General features: G+C 46.5%; 1 protein-coding gene across 6 annotated transcripts in view; it reads left to right on the top strand.

Annotated features, from left to right (window-relative positions):
* The window catches only part of atp8a1 (ATPase phospholipid transporting 8A1), a 193421-nt gene that overhangs the window by 159297 nt on the left and 18126 nt on the right, over nucleotides 1-15998 (top strand). For all 6 annotated transcript variants that reach the window (XM_031798420.1, XM_031798419.1, XM_031798418.1 and 3 more), the window contains 4 exons: nucleotides 7353-7431; nucleotides 9818-9879; nucleotides 10369-10425; nucleotides 10744-10851. In XM_031798420.1, coding sequence (XP_031654280.1) covers nucleotides 7353-7431; nucleotides 9818-9879; nucleotides 10369-10425; nucleotides 10744-10851 — 306 coding nt within the window. The remainder of the gene's footprint in view (nucleotides 1-7352; nucleotides 7432-9817; nucleotides 9880-10368; nucleotides 10426-10743; nucleotides 10852-15998) is intronic.

Raw genomic sequence — 15998 nt, 5'->3', positions numbered from 1 at the left:
CAGTCACCTCAGTTAGTGACCCACGGACCACAGCCGGCATTTCCCCCTCATAGCTTTTAGTTGTGTCTGGGTGAGAGAAGGGCTCCGTATGGCCCAGTGTTACATGACCCTCCAGGGAATAGCAGGATGATATTGTGCAAGACAGGCCACAGTCTCTGAAAAAACTGACTTGTTGATTCATATTGGTTTTCCTCCATTTTTGTTTGACCAGTAATTTCTTAACACATGTAAATAATGACTTGTCCAGGTCACCGTTGTGTTTTAAATGGACTGTCAACTCTTTCCCTCTGATATTGTCTTTGCCACATGGCACTAGGCGAGGTGCCAAAAATCCAGCAGGAATTTGCCCGAATCCCCTTTCTTTCTGCACGCCTGGGTCTTTTGTACACAAACAGATACTGTCTGGGTGAATTAAAGGCATTTGTGTTGAGGAAGGGGGCAGGGGAAGGGTGTGAACTATTTAAGACGTCGCCTGCCCTCGCCACTGGGCCCCCTTTCACCACTGTGGCCCCTTTCACTTTTAATTACATATTCTTGACACTTCAGTCACTCTAATAAACCTCAGTCCCCTGATGTGGCCACCAGTAATTACACTGTCCCCCCCGCTCTGTGCAACAGCATTAAAGAGGAAGGGGTGAGGACTGGAAATATTTGGCTCGATATAAAGTACATGCATTCATGCTTTTTTAAGCAATTAGGCGCTGCACAATGGGCCTGAATCCTTTAGCCTGGGCACGAACAAGGACAGGCAGGCATTCACACTGGTGTTCTTCGAAACTCGCCGGGATACAGCGGAGGGGGGTAGAAGTGGGGGGAGGGGAGTGAGGCTTCACTGTGACAAATGATTATGAACATTCGGGGGTGGCAGGTAGCCTAGTAGTTAGAGCGTTGGGCCAGTAACTGAAAGGTTGCTGGATCAAATCCCCAAGGTTAAAAGGTAAAAATCTGACGTTCTGCCCCAGAACAATGGAGTTAACCAACTGTTCCCCAGTAGGCCGTGATTGTAAATAAGAATTTGTTCTTAACTTACTTACCTAGTTAAATAATAGGTTAAATAAATTTTTTTTAAAGTATTTATTGATTTCATTAGTATTCGTTAGGCACTTGGAACGTCTGTTTTTTCCACACTGTGTTGTGCTGTGCAGAGTGAGGAGGGTGATGTGAGGAGGTGTTGTTCCACACTGTGTTGTGCTGTGCAGAGTGAGGAGGGTGATGTAAGGAGGTGGTGTTCCACACTGTGTTGTGCTGGGCAGAGTGAGGAGGGTGATGTGAGGAGGTGTTTTTCCACACTGTTGTGCTGGGCAGAGTGAGGAGGGTGATGTGAGGTGTTGTTCCACACTGTGTTGTGCTGTGCAGAGTGAGGAGGGTGATGTGAGGAGGTGTTGTTCCACACTGTGCTGTGCAGAGTGAGGAGGGTGATGTGAGGAGGTGGTGTTCCACACTGTGTTGTGCTGGGCAGAGTGAGGAGGGTGATGTGAGGAGGTGTTGTTCCACACTGTGTTGTGCTGTGCAGAGTGAGGAGGGTGATGTGAGGAGGTGTTGTTCCACACTGTGTTGTGCTGTGCAGAGTGAGGAGGGTGATGTGAGGAGGTGGTGTTCCACACTGTGTTGTGCTGGGCAGAGTGAGGAGGGTGATGTGAGGAGGTGTTGTTCCACACTGTGCTGTGCAGAGTGAGGAGGGTGATGTGAGGAGGTGGTGTTCCACACTGTGTTGTGCTGGGCAGAGTGAGGAGGGTGATGTGAGGAGGTGTTGTTCCACACTGTGTTGTGCTGTGCAGAGTGAGGAGGGTGATGTGAGGAGGTGTTGTTCCACACTGTGTTGTGCTGGGCAGAGTGAGGAGGGTGATGTGAGGAGGTGTTGTTCCACACTGTTGTGCTGGGCAGAGTGAGGAGGGTGATGTGAGGAGGTGTTGTTCCACACTGTGTTGTGCTGGGCAGAGTGAGGAGGGTGATGTGAGGAGGTGTTGTTCCACACTGTGTTGTGCTGTGCAGAGTGAGGAGGGTGATGTGAGGAGGTGTTGTTCCACACTGTGTTGTGCTGTGCAGAGTGAGGAGGGTGATGTGAGGAGGTGGTGTTCCACACTGTTGTGCTGGGCAGAGTGAGGAGGGTGATGTGAGGAGGTGGTGTTCCACACTGTGTTGTGCTGGGCAGAGTGAGGAGGGTGATGTGAGGTGTTCCACACTGTGTTGTGCTGTGCAGAGTGAGGAGGGTGATGTGAGGAGGTGTTGTTCCACACTGTGTTGTGCTGTGCAGAGTGAGGAGGGTGATGTGAGGAGGTGTTGTTCCACACTGTTGAGGTGGGTGATGTGAGGAGGTGGTGTTCCACACTGTTGTGCTGGGCAGAGTGAGGAGGGTGATGTGAGGAGGTGTTGTTCCACACTGTGTTGTGCTGGGCAGAGTGAGGAGGGTGATGTGAGGAGGTGTTGTTCCACACTGTGTTGTGCTGTGCAGAGTGAGGAGGGTGATGTGAGGAGGTGGTGTTCCACACTGTGTTGTGCTGGGCAGAGTGAGGAGGGTGATGTGAGGAGGTGTTGTTCCACACTGTGTTGTGCTGTGCAGAGTGAGGAGGGTGATGTGAGGAGGTGTTGTTCCACACTGTGTTGTGCTGTGCAGAGTGAGGAGGGTGATGTGAGGAGGTGGTGTTCCACACTGTGTTGTGCTGGGCAGAGTGAGGAGGGTGATGTGAGGTGTTGTTCCACACTGTGTTGTGCTGGGCAGAGTGAGGAGGGTGATGTGAGGAGGTGTTGTTCCACACTGTGTTGTGCTGTGCAGAGTGAGGAGGGTGATGTGAGGAGGTGGTGTTCCACACTGTGTTGTGCTGGGCAGAGTGAGGAGGGTGATGTGAGGAGGTGTTTTTCCACACTGTTGTGCTGGGCAGAGTGAGGAGGGTGATGTGAGGTGTTGTTCCACACTGTGTTGTGCTGTGCAGAGTGAGGAGGGTGATGTGAGGAGGTGTTGTTCCACACTGTGCTGTGCAGAGTGAGGAGGGTGATGTGAGGAGGTGGTGTTCCACACTGTGTTGTGCTGGGCAGAGTGAGGAGGGTGATGTGAGGAGGTGTTGTTCCACACTGTGTTGTGCTGTGCAGAGTGAGGAGGGTGATGTGAGGAGGTGTTGTTCCACACTGTGTTGTGCTGTGCAGAGTGAGGAGGGTGATGTGAGGAGGTGGTGTTCCACACTGTGTTGTGCTGGGCAGAGTGAGGAGGGTGATGTGAGGAGGTGTTGTTCCACACTGTGCTGTGCAGAGTGAGGAGGGTGATGTGAGGAGGTGGTGTTCCACACTGTGTTGTGCTGGGCAGAGTGAGGAGGGTGATGTGAGGAGGTGTTGTTCCACACTGTGTTGTGCTGTGCAGAGTGAGGAGGGTGATGTGAGGAGGTGTTGTTCCACACTGTGTTGTGCTGGGCAGAGTGAGGAGGGTGATGTGAGGAGGTGTTGTTCCACACTGTTGTGCTGGGCAGAGTGAGGAGGGTGATGTGAGGAGGTGTTGTTCCACACTGTGTTGTGCTGGGCAGAGTGAGGAGGGTGATGTGAGGAGGTGTTGTTCCACACTGTGTTGTGCTGTGCAGAGTGAGGAGGGTGATGTGAGGAGGTGTTGTTCCACACTGTGTTGTGCTGTGCAGAGTGAGGAGGGTGATGTGAGGAGGTGGTGTTCCACACTGTTGTGCTGGGCAGAGTGAGGAGGGTGATGTGAGGAGGTGGTGTTCCACACTGTGTTGTGCTGGGCAGAGTGAGGAGGGTGATGTGAGGTGTTCCACACTGTGTTGTGCTGTGCAGAGTGAGGAGGGTGATGTGAGGAGGTGTTGTTCCACACTGTGTTGTGCTGTGCAGAGTGAGGAGGGTGATGTGAGGAGGTGTTGTTCCACACTGTTGAGGTGGGTGATGTGAGGAGGTGGTGTTCCACACTGTTGTGCTGGGCAGAGTGAGGAGGGTGATGTGAGGAGGTGTTGTTCCACACTGTGTTGTGCTGGGCAGAGTGAGGAGGGTGATGTGAGGAGGTGTTGTTCCACACTGTGTTGTGCTGTGCAGAGTGAGGAGGGTGATGTGAGGAGGTGGTGTTCCACACTGTGTTGTGCTGGGCAGAGTGAGGAGGGTGATGTGAGGAGGTGTTGTTCCACACTGTGTTGTGCTGTGCAGAGTGAGGAGGGTGATGTGAGGAGGTGTTGTTCCACACTGTGTTGTGCTGTGCAGAGTGAGGAGGGTGATGTGAGGAGGTGGTGTTCCACACTGTGTTGTGCTGGGCAGAGTGAGGAGGGTGATGTGAGGTGTTGTTCCACACTGTGTTGTGCTGGGCAGAGTGAGGAGGGTGATGTGAGGTGTTCCACACTGTGTTGTGCTGTGCAGAGTGAGGAGGGTGATGTGAGGAGGTGTTGTTCCACACTGTGTTGTGCTGGGCAGAGTGAGGAGGGTGATGTGAGGAGGTGTTGTTCCACACTGTTGTGCTGGGCAGAGTGAGGAGGGTGATGTGAGGAGGTGTTGTTCCACACTGTGTTGTGCTGGGCAGAGTGAGGAGGGTGATGTGAGGAGGTGTTGTTCCACACTGTGTTGTGCTGTGCAGAGTGAGGAGGGTGATGTGAGGAGGTGTTGTTCCACACTGTGTTGTGCTGTGCAGAGTGAGGAGGGTGATGTGAGGAGGTGGTGTTCCACACTGTGTTGTGCTGGGCAGAGTGAGGAGGGTGATGTGAGGAGGTGGTGTTCCACACTGTGTTGTGCTGGGCAGAGTGAGGAGGGTGATGTGAGGTGTTCCACACTGTGTTGTGCTGTGCAGAGTGAGGAGGGTGATGTGAGGAGGTGTTGTTCCACACTGTGTTGTGCTGTGCAGAGTGAGGAGGGTGATGTGAGGAGGTGTTGTTCCACACTGTTGAGGTGGGTGATGTGAGGAGGTGGTGTTCCACACTGTTGTGCTGGGCAGAGTGAGGAGGGTGATGTGAGGAGGTGTTGTTCCACACTGTGTTGTGCTGGGCAGAGTGAGGAGGGTGATGTGAGGAGGTGTTGTTCCACACTGTTGTGCTGGGCAGAGTGAGGAGGGTGATGTGAGGAGGTGTTGTTCCACACTGTGTTGTGCTGGGCAGAGTGAGGAGGGGTTGTTGTTCCACACTGTTGTGTTGGAGGGTGAGTTGGGGCTGTTGCCAGTGGGAGGCTAATTGGGTTTAAACGTGTAGTTGTAACATTGGAGATCATCTGTCACACATTGAACCACATAGAGAGGGGGGTGCTCCTACCCCAGCGTGGGGGCCTGTTGGCAGGGTGGGAGGTGAAGTAAGGGGGGATAGGGGTGGGACTAAGGGCTCTTGTTTTGTTAAGGTGAGAAGGTCATGCCAGAGAGGCCAAGGTATGCCATAGAGCCCGAACAAGACACACTCCTCCTGTTCCTCCTCTCCTCCTGTTCCCCTCCCCACCTGTGGACTACAACACTTGGTTTCCTCATCTGTTTCTAGTGCTCACTAGTGTTTTTTTTGTATGAAGCCTGCTTTTTATTTATTTATCTTTTGCAGAAATACTGAGACATTTTCGCATTTGTACAACAAATAATCCGCATCCCCAGACGTAACTTCCGACCACAGAATCCCCAAATGCTGACTTAACTACACATGACACAGATCCACCATTAGGGAATCTTCACTAAAGGGAAACAAGTTGGAGTACAAGGAAGTGTGAAAATAATTTAGTATTGCTGCCTGCCAAAAAGGAATTAAAAAGGTAATATTGAGTGAAGTGTTCCCCCGCCACCCCGTTTTATTAAAATCTATTTAAACTTTTTGTTTAGTGGAGCAGGGTATGTGAACGAGGGGGCATGAATATACTTTTTTAGTGGAGCAGGGTATGTGAACGAGGGGGCATGAATATACTTTTTTAGTGGAGCAGGGTATGTGAACGAGGGGGCATGAATATACTTTTTTAGTGGAGCAGGGTATGTGAACGAGGGAGGCATGAATATACTTTTTTAGTGGAGCAGGGTATGTGAACGAGGGGGCATGAATATACTTTTTTAGTGGAGCAGGGTATGTGAACGAGGGGGCATGAATATACTTTTTTAGTGGAGCAGGGTATGTGAACGAGGGGGCATGAATATACTTTTTTTTGTGGAGCAGGGTATGTGAACGAGGGGGCATGAATATACGTTTTTTAGTGGAGCAGGGTATGTGAACGAGGGGGCATGAATATACTTTTTTAGTGGAGCAGGGTATGTGAACGAGGGGGCATGAATATACTTTTTTAGTGGAGCAGGGTATGTGAACGAGGGGGCATGAATATACTTTTTTAGTGGAGCAGGGTATGTGAACGAGGGGGCATGAATATACTTTTTTAGTGGAGCAGGGTATGTGAACGAGGGGGCATGAATATACTTTTTTTAGTGGAGCAGGGTATGTGAACGAGGGGGCATGAATATACTTTTTTTTAGTGGAGCAGGGTATGTGAACGAGGGGGCATGAATATACTTTTTTTAGTGGAGCAGGGTATGTGAACGAGGGGGCATGAATATACTTTTTTAGTGGAGCAGGGTATGTGAACGAGGGGGCATGAATATACTTTTTTAGTGGAGCAGGGTATGTGAACGAGGGGGCATGAATATACTTTTTTAGTGGTGCAGGGTATGTGAACGAGGGGGCATGAATATACTTTTTTGGCGGAGTTGATTTCACGGCCATTTCATGCTACATCACCCTTTAGTGTTGTGTTTGGCGACATCCGAGCATAATGTACATTTGACACACTGTGGTTTGGGAGAGGGACTATTGATTTAAACGGCTCATCCAAAATCTACAAACACACACCAACAGCACACACATACTGTACAGTCGCCTGTGTGGAAACACACAAACTACTGTGTGCCCCTTCTTTTCCAGCTTCTTACTAATTACCGTAAAAACAAGTTAATCCACGTCAAACATGTCAACTTCTCCATGTTTTCAGATTGATTTGTGCTTGTTCAGTGCCCTCTTCATTTATTTTTTCCCTGATCTTAAATTTGCATATGAAAGGCTGGTGAAATTTGATGTGGGGGGGGGTCTACAGGAAAGGACAGGGAAAGGGAAATCCTGCCCCCCACATAGTCCGACTTACGTGCACACACACACCAAACCTACACACATGCCTGCACCCTCTTCTCCAGTCCTACACACAGGAGGATATACAAAGTGTGTGTCAGCGGGGTGGCCATTCAGAGAGGAGGCCCTACAAAACCGCCACTTAGCCAACTGCTGAGCCGGGACAAAGAGCCAAGGTCAGTGGTCGCTAGGCGGGTTGGATCGGCCAACGGGTTTCTCATGCTTTTTCCTCTCCTTTTCTCCCTGGAACCCCCAAACCTACCCAACCCCCTCTCTCCTCCATCCTTCTCTCCCCCCTCCTTGCAGGTCTTCTGGGCCCATTGTCTGAATGGCCTCTTCCACTCGGTCATCCTCTTCTGGGTCCCCCTCACAGCCTTCCAGCACGGTAAGCACCTCCTAGAGACTCTAACCCTGACCTTCCAGGGACTCTAACCCTGACCTTCCAGGGACTCTAACCCTGACCTCCTAGAGACCCTAACCTCCCAGAGACTCATCTGGCACCTTGTTATTTGTAACTGAGCCTGGATTTCTAGTCTCTACATGCTCTGGGTAGAATGAGGCCAGTTAACGCATACCTTATCTTGATTACTTTTCTTTTTTTACCCACAACCTCATGAATTATAAACATTGGCATGCTTGGCACGCACGCACACTCAAACATAGACACACACACACACTTTCAAGTTCCCTTGTTCAGCTCACACTTCACTATATGGCCAAGTAGCTACAATTCTCAGACTGTGGTAAGGCTCAGGTTTGAGAGAATGGGTATCTTTGAGTCGATGGAGTCTTGGCTGGTGGAGCCAGAGGACCACACAGGTTTGGGCCTGCTCTCCAAATAAAGCGAAGAGTGAAGCCCCTTCAGTCTGACTGACAGGCTGTCAGCAAGGCTTCGAAGCACACATAGGTATGTGACTAGCCGAAAGCAAAAAGGAGCCAGTCTCTTGCTCTCCCTCTTTCTTCTTCTCTTTCTCCCTCTCTCGTTCTTCTTCTCTCCCGCCCTAACACTCTCCCAAAGCACGCCCATGTGTTGAATTTGGAGGATGCTCAGAAGTTAGGGGGTATTGAAGTAAATGTTGCTAGTACAATCAATGAGCCATTTTTTTTTTACTGAACAAAGAGTTGACCCGTGCCTTTACCGGTATTTGAGTAGCAGTTTGCTTTGATTTGAATACTTTATTTGTCAAAGATTACTGAACTAATTCTTGTTTTTGTTTTCAATAATAACCTGGCTTAACTGGTCACATCAACCATAGTCCAGACTGCTTCCTGATTCCTCCATCAGGTTGCTCCATTAAGCATATGCAATGGACACACACACACACACACACACACACACAGTCTTGTACAGCTCACCTTGTGGGTACACACAATTCAGTCCCATTCAAAGTCCTATTTTCCCTCAACCTAATCCGTACTCTTACCCTAAGCCTAGCTCCTAACTCTTAATGTAATTCTAACACTAATTCTAACCTTAACCCTAAACCCCCTAGAAATAGTATTTGACCTTGTGGGGACTAACTCAAATGTTTGTTTATTTACTTTTCTTGTGGGGACTTCTGGTCCCCACAAGAATAGTTAAACATGTCCACACACATCTCACTGCTCTAATGGGCCATTATGTCCAGTGTTACATCTCACTGCTCTAATGGGCCATTATGTCCAGTGTTACATCTCACTGCTCCAATGGGCCATTATGTCCAGTGTTACATCTCACTGCTCTAATGGGCCATTATGTCCAGTGTTACATCTCACTGCTCCAATGGGCCATTATGTCCAGTGTTACATCTCACTGCTCTAATGGGCCATTATGTCCAGTGTTACATCTCACTGCTCGAATGGGCCATTATGTCCAGTGTTACATCTCACTGCTCTAATGGGCCATTATGTCCAGTGTTGTATCTCTAATGGGGAATGATGCTCGCCTGCACATACAGTACTCACAGGGTGCATCCCAAATGGCATCCTATTCCATTTATAGTGCACTGCTTTTGACCAGGGTCCATATAGCTCTGGTCAAAAGTAGTGTGCTATAGACTGAATAGGGTGCCGTTTGAGATGCCGCCTTATCCTCAGCTCACTGGTCACCATAGCAGCACCCACCCGTAGCACTCGCTCCAGCAGGTATATTTCACTGGTCATCACCAAAGCCAACTCCTCCTTTGGCTGCCTTTCCTTCCAGTTCTCTGCTGCCAATGACTGGACCGAATTGCAAAAATCACTGAAGCTGGAGACTCAAATCTCCCTCACAAACTTTAAGAATCAGCTGTCAGAGCAGCTTACCGATCATTGCACCTGTACACAGCCCATCTATGAATAGCCCACCCAACTACCTCATCCCCATATTGTTTTTTTGCTCCTTTGCACCCCAGTATCTCTACATGCACATGTATCACTCCAGTGTTAATTCTAAATTGTAATTATTTTGCCACTATGGCCTATTTATTGCCTTACCTCCCTAATCTTACTACATTTGCACACACTGTATATATATTTTTCTGTTGTGTTGACTGTACATTTGTTTATCCCTTGTGTAACTCAGTGTTGTTTGTGTCACACTGCTTTGCTTTATCTTGGCCAGTTCGCAGTTGTAAATGAGAACTTGTTCTCAACTGGCCTACCTGGTTAAATAAAGGTGAAATCAAATAAATGCAGACAGTCTTTTGGTAGTTTTCTCCATAGCCGAGATTTCACATTTCTGGTCTAGTGGAACTAGCAAAGAGGGATATGACCATACGTCTAAAAGCTTTTCATGTTCATATTTTTCACAGATACGGTCTTTGGCAACGGAAAGACCCCGGACTATCTCCTCTTAGGCAACATGGTTTATACAGTAAGTATGTGTCTCAAATGGCACCTGTGTGTGTGTGTGTGTGTGTGTGTGTGTGTGGTGCACTATGAAGGGAATAGGGTGCTATTTGGGACACAGCCTGAGTCTCTTTTGGATGAGCACACAGTCAGTTCAGCCTTCCCCTGACTGATAACCAGTGTTGTATTTCTGCTTTTTTAGCTTTGAGAATGAAGACATCTTTGTCTGTCTATCCGTAACCTTGTGTTAGCCTCAGCGTCTTGCTGTGAGATTATTTTTCAGTTTGTTTTGAATATATATATATTTTTTTTTGACTGTCTTGAGCGTCATTACTATGTTTTGATCAAATATGTGTGAGTCAAACAGTATTTCAAGTTCTAAACTAAGGAATACACATTTAGCTGTCATATAAAAAATGTGCCTTTTCCTGTCAAACTTCTGACTTTGATTTTGACTTCTCAATGGTGAGGAAGATGTTGGTTTAGCATTTAACATTGATGTTCTGTTTCCTAGTTTGTGGTCATCACCGTGTGCCTTAAAGCTGGCCTGGAGACCTCATCGTGGACTATGGTAGGCTTTCTCCTCTCACTACAATATCTTGTCTTTTCATCGTCATTCTGTTATGGTACCACAGACAATTGTAACAGAGGCAGATCTTCAAAGGTCCATAATAATGCTCCATCCAGCTTTTCCTCTTCCTCCTGCCACTCCTGGCCACCATTCACATGACATAGGCTTTTCAGCAGAGCTACTAGCAGAATAACTTAGTCATTGTATAATTACTCTACAATAAGATGGTTAGTAATCTGTATTTACTGTTGGAACTCTCACTGCCAACACTCTATTTATGTAAAGACAAAAGGAAGTAACATTCTCTGTCTCCTCCAGTTCAGTCACATTGCCATCTGGGGCAGCATCAGCCTGTGGGTGGTGTTCTTCGGTATCTACTCCTCTCTGTGGCCACTCATCTCTCTGGCTCCGGACATGTCTGGCGAGGTAAACACTCATCTTACCCTCCACCCTCCTTTAAACTCAGCAAAACATGTCTGATCACCTCTTCATTCCCAGAAAGTTAGTAAGGGCTCCATTGGAAAATTAACAAATGTTGTAGGAACGTTCACCTCCCCCAGCAGTGATAAACCCTACTGTATCATGCTGTCATTCATAACTCAACAGAATGTACAGTATCTCCTAACATTGCTGTTACTGACTAAGGGTGATAGTTGTTGAGAAGGATTTCAATGTGTCTATGCCGTAACCCAACTCTGTGTCTCATCGGAGGGCCAGAGGGGATCTAGATGTCGGGACTGACAGATTCTGGGTTGTGTTGCGGAATGACTTAATTGGGCCCAATTAGCCCACTGTTTGTGTTATGTCACCCTCGCTTGCCCCCTAAGTATCTGCAGGTGACGGTGAAACCTTGTCCCTGTACGGAGGAGCGATTCAACAATTCACACTAAAACCTGAAGTATTTGTGGTGGTGTTGTCAGCAAAGTTATATTATAGCAGGTATTTGTGTCTAAGCATTGTATTTGTAATACATCAACATTAAACAGAATCAAACAGATATTCAGAACAAGGTAAAGTGTCTTAAATGCATTTTGCGGTATGACACAAGGCACTCCTCCCTTGGTGCATCCCCGCCCGCCCACACACACTGGTGCTTTCATCCAGTCCCTGCAGTTTTGGAGTAAAGGGAGTGATGGTGCTCTCTGGACAGCTTGGTAACCCTATGCCTAGCTCAGCCGTGGGGACCCCAGTACATCATCACACTGGAATTATGTTCCTGACACCTGAGAACATATCAGAGTCCTGCTAAATGACACCAGGCCTCCCAGGCCCCAGTTGTGGCAGAGGAAGAGTGGAGGTCTCTACAGGGTCGTTCCACCTCGAAACCAACCATCTCAGATTGTTCTGATATTGTTTCTGTTAGAAACAGATAAGATTACATTCTTGCAACATTATTGTGTTGAAATATAATTAGATCTCTTTGAGCTAATTGATTGCATCCAAATTGGCCATTTTAATTTATAGGATTCATGTAATATTCCATAACTATAGTCCCTAATATTCGATTTGGACCAAACTGTTTTCTAACAATGAGTAGGGACAAGGAATCCAAAGAAAAAGTCAAGTCAACCACTGTCCGCCCACACCAATCCCACAACGAGTATATATTATCAGTTCTCTGTCTGACAAGGAGTATGGAGCTGCAGCTCGGGTATTGTTTCGTCATCCATTGTAATGTGAGGTTGGTGACATTTTCTTCCCCCTGTTCAGATACAGTTGTCATTGAAGTTATGTTTATGTCCCATCCTGCGTCCTTACCAGATTCTGACCACTATTACAAAGGTACAGTGGGGCAAAAAAAGTATTTAGTCAGCCACCAATTGTGCAAGTTCTCCCACTTAAAAAGATGAGGCCTGTAATTTTCGTCATAGGTCATCATAGGTACACTTCAACGAGAAGATATCCAGAAAATCACATTGTAGGATTTTTAATGAATTTATTTGCAAATTATGGTGGAAAATAAGTATTTGGTCACCTACAAACAAGCAAGATTTCTGGCTCTCACAGACCTGTAACTTCTTCTTTAAGAGGCTCCTCTGTCCTCCACTCGTTACCTGTATTAATGGCACCTGTTTGAACTTGTTATCAGTATAAAAGACACCTGTCCACAACCTCAAACAGTCACACTCCAAACTCCACTATGGCCAAGACCAAAGAGCTGTCAAAGGACACCAGAAACAAAATTGTAGACCTGCTCCAGGCTGGGAAGACTGAATCTGCAATAGGTAAGCATTTTGGTTTAAAGAAATCAACTGTGGGAGCAATTATTAGGAAATGGAAGACCTACAAGACAACTGATAATCTCCCTCGATCTGGGGTCCACGCAAGATCTCACCCCGTGGGGTCAAAATGATCACAAGAACGGTGAGCAAAAATCCCAGAACCACACGGGGGGACCTAGTGAATGACCTGCAGAGAGCTGGGACCAAAGTAACAAAGCCTACCATCAGCAAGGGCATTGAAGATGAAACGTGGCTGGGTCTTTCAGCATGACAATGATCCCAAACACACCGCCCGGGCAACGAAGGAGTGGCTTCGTAAGAAGCATTTCAAGGTCCTGGAGTGGCCTAGCCAGTCTCCAGATCTCAACCCCGTAGAAAATCTTTGGAGGGAGTTGAAAGTCCGTGTTGCCCAGCAACAGCCCCAAAACATCACTGCTGTAGAGGAGATCTGCATGGAGGAATGGGCCACAATACCAGCAACCGTGTGTGAAAACCTTGTGAAGACTTACAGAAAACGTTTGACCTCTGTCATTGCCAACAAAGGGTATATAACAAAGTATTGAGAAACTTTTGTTATTGACCAAATACTTATTTTCCACCATAATTTGCAAATAAATTCATTATAAATCCTACAATGTGATTTTCTGGATTTTTGTCTGTCATAGTTGAAGTGTACCTATGATGAAAATTACAGGCCTCATCTTTTTAAGTGGGAGAACTTGCACAATTGGTGGCTGACTAAATACTTTTTTGCTCCACTGTATATATTGGTTTGCTTACTGTGTAACTTGTCCAGAGACTGCTTATGACAGCAACCTATGCTTTGGTTTTGTCGGTCACGGTGTCAAATGCTAACTTTTTAGCATTTGTAGCACAAATCCAAAATGATGGTACCTAATACCTATATTAGTATTTTCAAGCTTCATATTCAAATCATCCCAAAGTATCGAAAAAATTATTGTGTAACTCAATTATGTTACTTATACAGTTGAAGTTGTAAGTTTACATACACTTAGGTTGGAGTCATTAACTAGTTTTTCAACCACTCCACAAATTTCTTGTTAACAAACTATAGTTTTGGCAAGTCATTTAGGACATCTACTTTGTGCATGACACAAGTAATTTTCCAAACAATTGTTTAGACAGATTATTTCACTTATAATTCACTGTATCACAATTCCAGTGGGTCAGAAGTTGTTGCCTATAAACAGCTTGGAAACTTCCAAAAAATGATGTCCTGGCTTTAGAAGCTTCTGATAGGCTATTTGACATCATTTGAGTCAATTGGAGGTGTACTTGCGGATGTATTTCAAGGCCTACCTTCAAACGCAGTGCCTCTTTGCTTGACATCATGGGAAAATCAAAAGAAATCAGCCAAGACCTCATAATAACAATTGTAGACCTCAAGTCTGGTTCATCCTTGGGAGCAATTTCCAAATGCCTGAAGATGCTGGAGGAAACGGGTACAAAAGTATCTATATCCACAGTAAAATGAGTCCTATATTGACATAACCTGAAAGGCTGCTCAGCAAGGAAGAAGCCACTTTTTGGAGAAATGTCCTCTGGTCTGATAAAACAAAAATAGAACTGTTTGGCCATAATGACCATTGTTATGTTTGGAGGGAAAAGGGGGAGGCTTGCAAGCCGAAGAACACCATCCCAACTGTGAAGCACAGGGGTGGCAGCATCATGTTGTGGGGGTGCTTTGCTGCAGGAGGGACTGGTGCACTTCACAAAATAGATGGCATAATGGGGAAGAAAAATTGTGGCTATTTTGAAGCAACATCTCAAGACATCAATCCAGAAAGTTCAACCTTGATCGCTCATGGGTCTTCCAAATGGACAATGACCCCAAGCATACTTTCAAAGTTGTGGCAAAATGGCTTAAGGACAACAAAGTCGAGGTATTGGAGTGGCCATCACAAAGCCCTGATCTCAATCCCATAGAAAATGTGTGGGCAGAACTGAAAAAGCAAGCAAGCTGCGAGCAAGGAGGCCTACAAACCTGACCCGTTACACCAGCTTTGTCAGGAGGAATGGGCCAAAATTCACCCAACTTATTGTGGGAAGCTTGTGGAAGGCTACCCAAAATGTTTGTTAAAAAACAACAACAATTTAAAGGCAATGCTACCAAATACTAATTGAGTGTAATGTAACTTCTGATCCACTGGGAATGTGATGAAATAAATAAAAGCTGAAATAAATTATTCTCTCTACTATTATTCTGACATTTCACATTCTGAAAATAAAGTGGTGATCCTAACTGACCTTAGACAGGGAATTTTTACTAGGATTAAATGCCAGGAATGGTGAAAAACTGAGTTTTTAAATGTATTTGGCTAAGGTGTATGTAAACTTCTGACTTCAACTGTAGATGATTTGGATATGAAGAGCGAAAATGCTATGCAATTGGTACTATTGACCTGCTTTGGATTTCTGAAATGACATGGAATGACCCTGCACTAGCAGCAAACACGTCTTTCGCTGACTCGCTTTCCCTCTGTCACTGTTGCTCTGTCGTTCTCGCTTGATCTCTCACTTACTAACACTTTCTTTCTCTTTGCCTCTTCCCCTCTCCTCTTTCTTTTCCATGTTCTCTCTTTCCCCCCTCCCTCTATCACCCACCTACCCCTCTGTCTCTGTGTCTGTTTGTAATGCCTGAGGGTCATGATGATATAGACACCACTTCTTGTTCTACAGTTTCTGACTCCACAATTCACCTCATTCAAGAAAGACGTTGAGCAATGGCTGACTTAATGCGATAGCATTTGTCAGTGTCAGTGAGTTTGAGCTTTACTTGGACGATTGACAAGACAGGTGCCTTGGACCATCCCTTAAACATCTTGAAACGGACATCTTAAGTTTGACAAGATGCTTGGTTGGCCCAGGCCCAAACCACACATGAATTTTAGCCTTGAGTTGACGTGGATGAAAAAGGAAGATTCAAATCTGATATTTTCCGAGGAGTGACATGAGCTGCTATAGTAAGGGGCTTAGGCACACCATACGAGATGACACGACAAATGCCATCACCCTGGCCCGTCTCCTGACGATTTCCTGTCGCTATCAACAACACAGCTGTAAGGATGTTAGAGCATAGATAACTCTGTGCCTTTCCGACACCTGCCATTTCCTTTGCTTTTGCCAGCGTCTGCAGGGAACAGTACTTATTCTCACACTCACTTGACCGCTTGTCATCGACACTTTGGATTCACCCCTCAACAGGTGCGCAACACATTCCTCCCGCAGTTGGTGCCAAGCGATAAGCAACACGTTCTCCTCAGTGTTTTGCTCAGAAGGGAGAGGTTCATTTTTTTTGGCATACTACAGATGTACAGCAGAGAGACAGAC

The sequence above is a fragment of the Oncorhynchus kisutch genome, linkage group LG19 (genome assembly GCF_002021735.2).
Source record: "Oncorhynchus kisutch isolate 150728-3 linkage group LG19, Okis_V2, whole genome shotgun sequence".
Classification (NCBI taxonomy): domain Eukaryota; kingdom Metazoa; phylum Chordata; class Actinopteri; order Salmoniformes; family Salmonidae; genus Oncorhynchus; species Oncorhynchus kisutch.
Note: the sequence above shows the minus strand (reverse complement) of the source record. Positions and strands in the feature narration are given on the sequence as shown.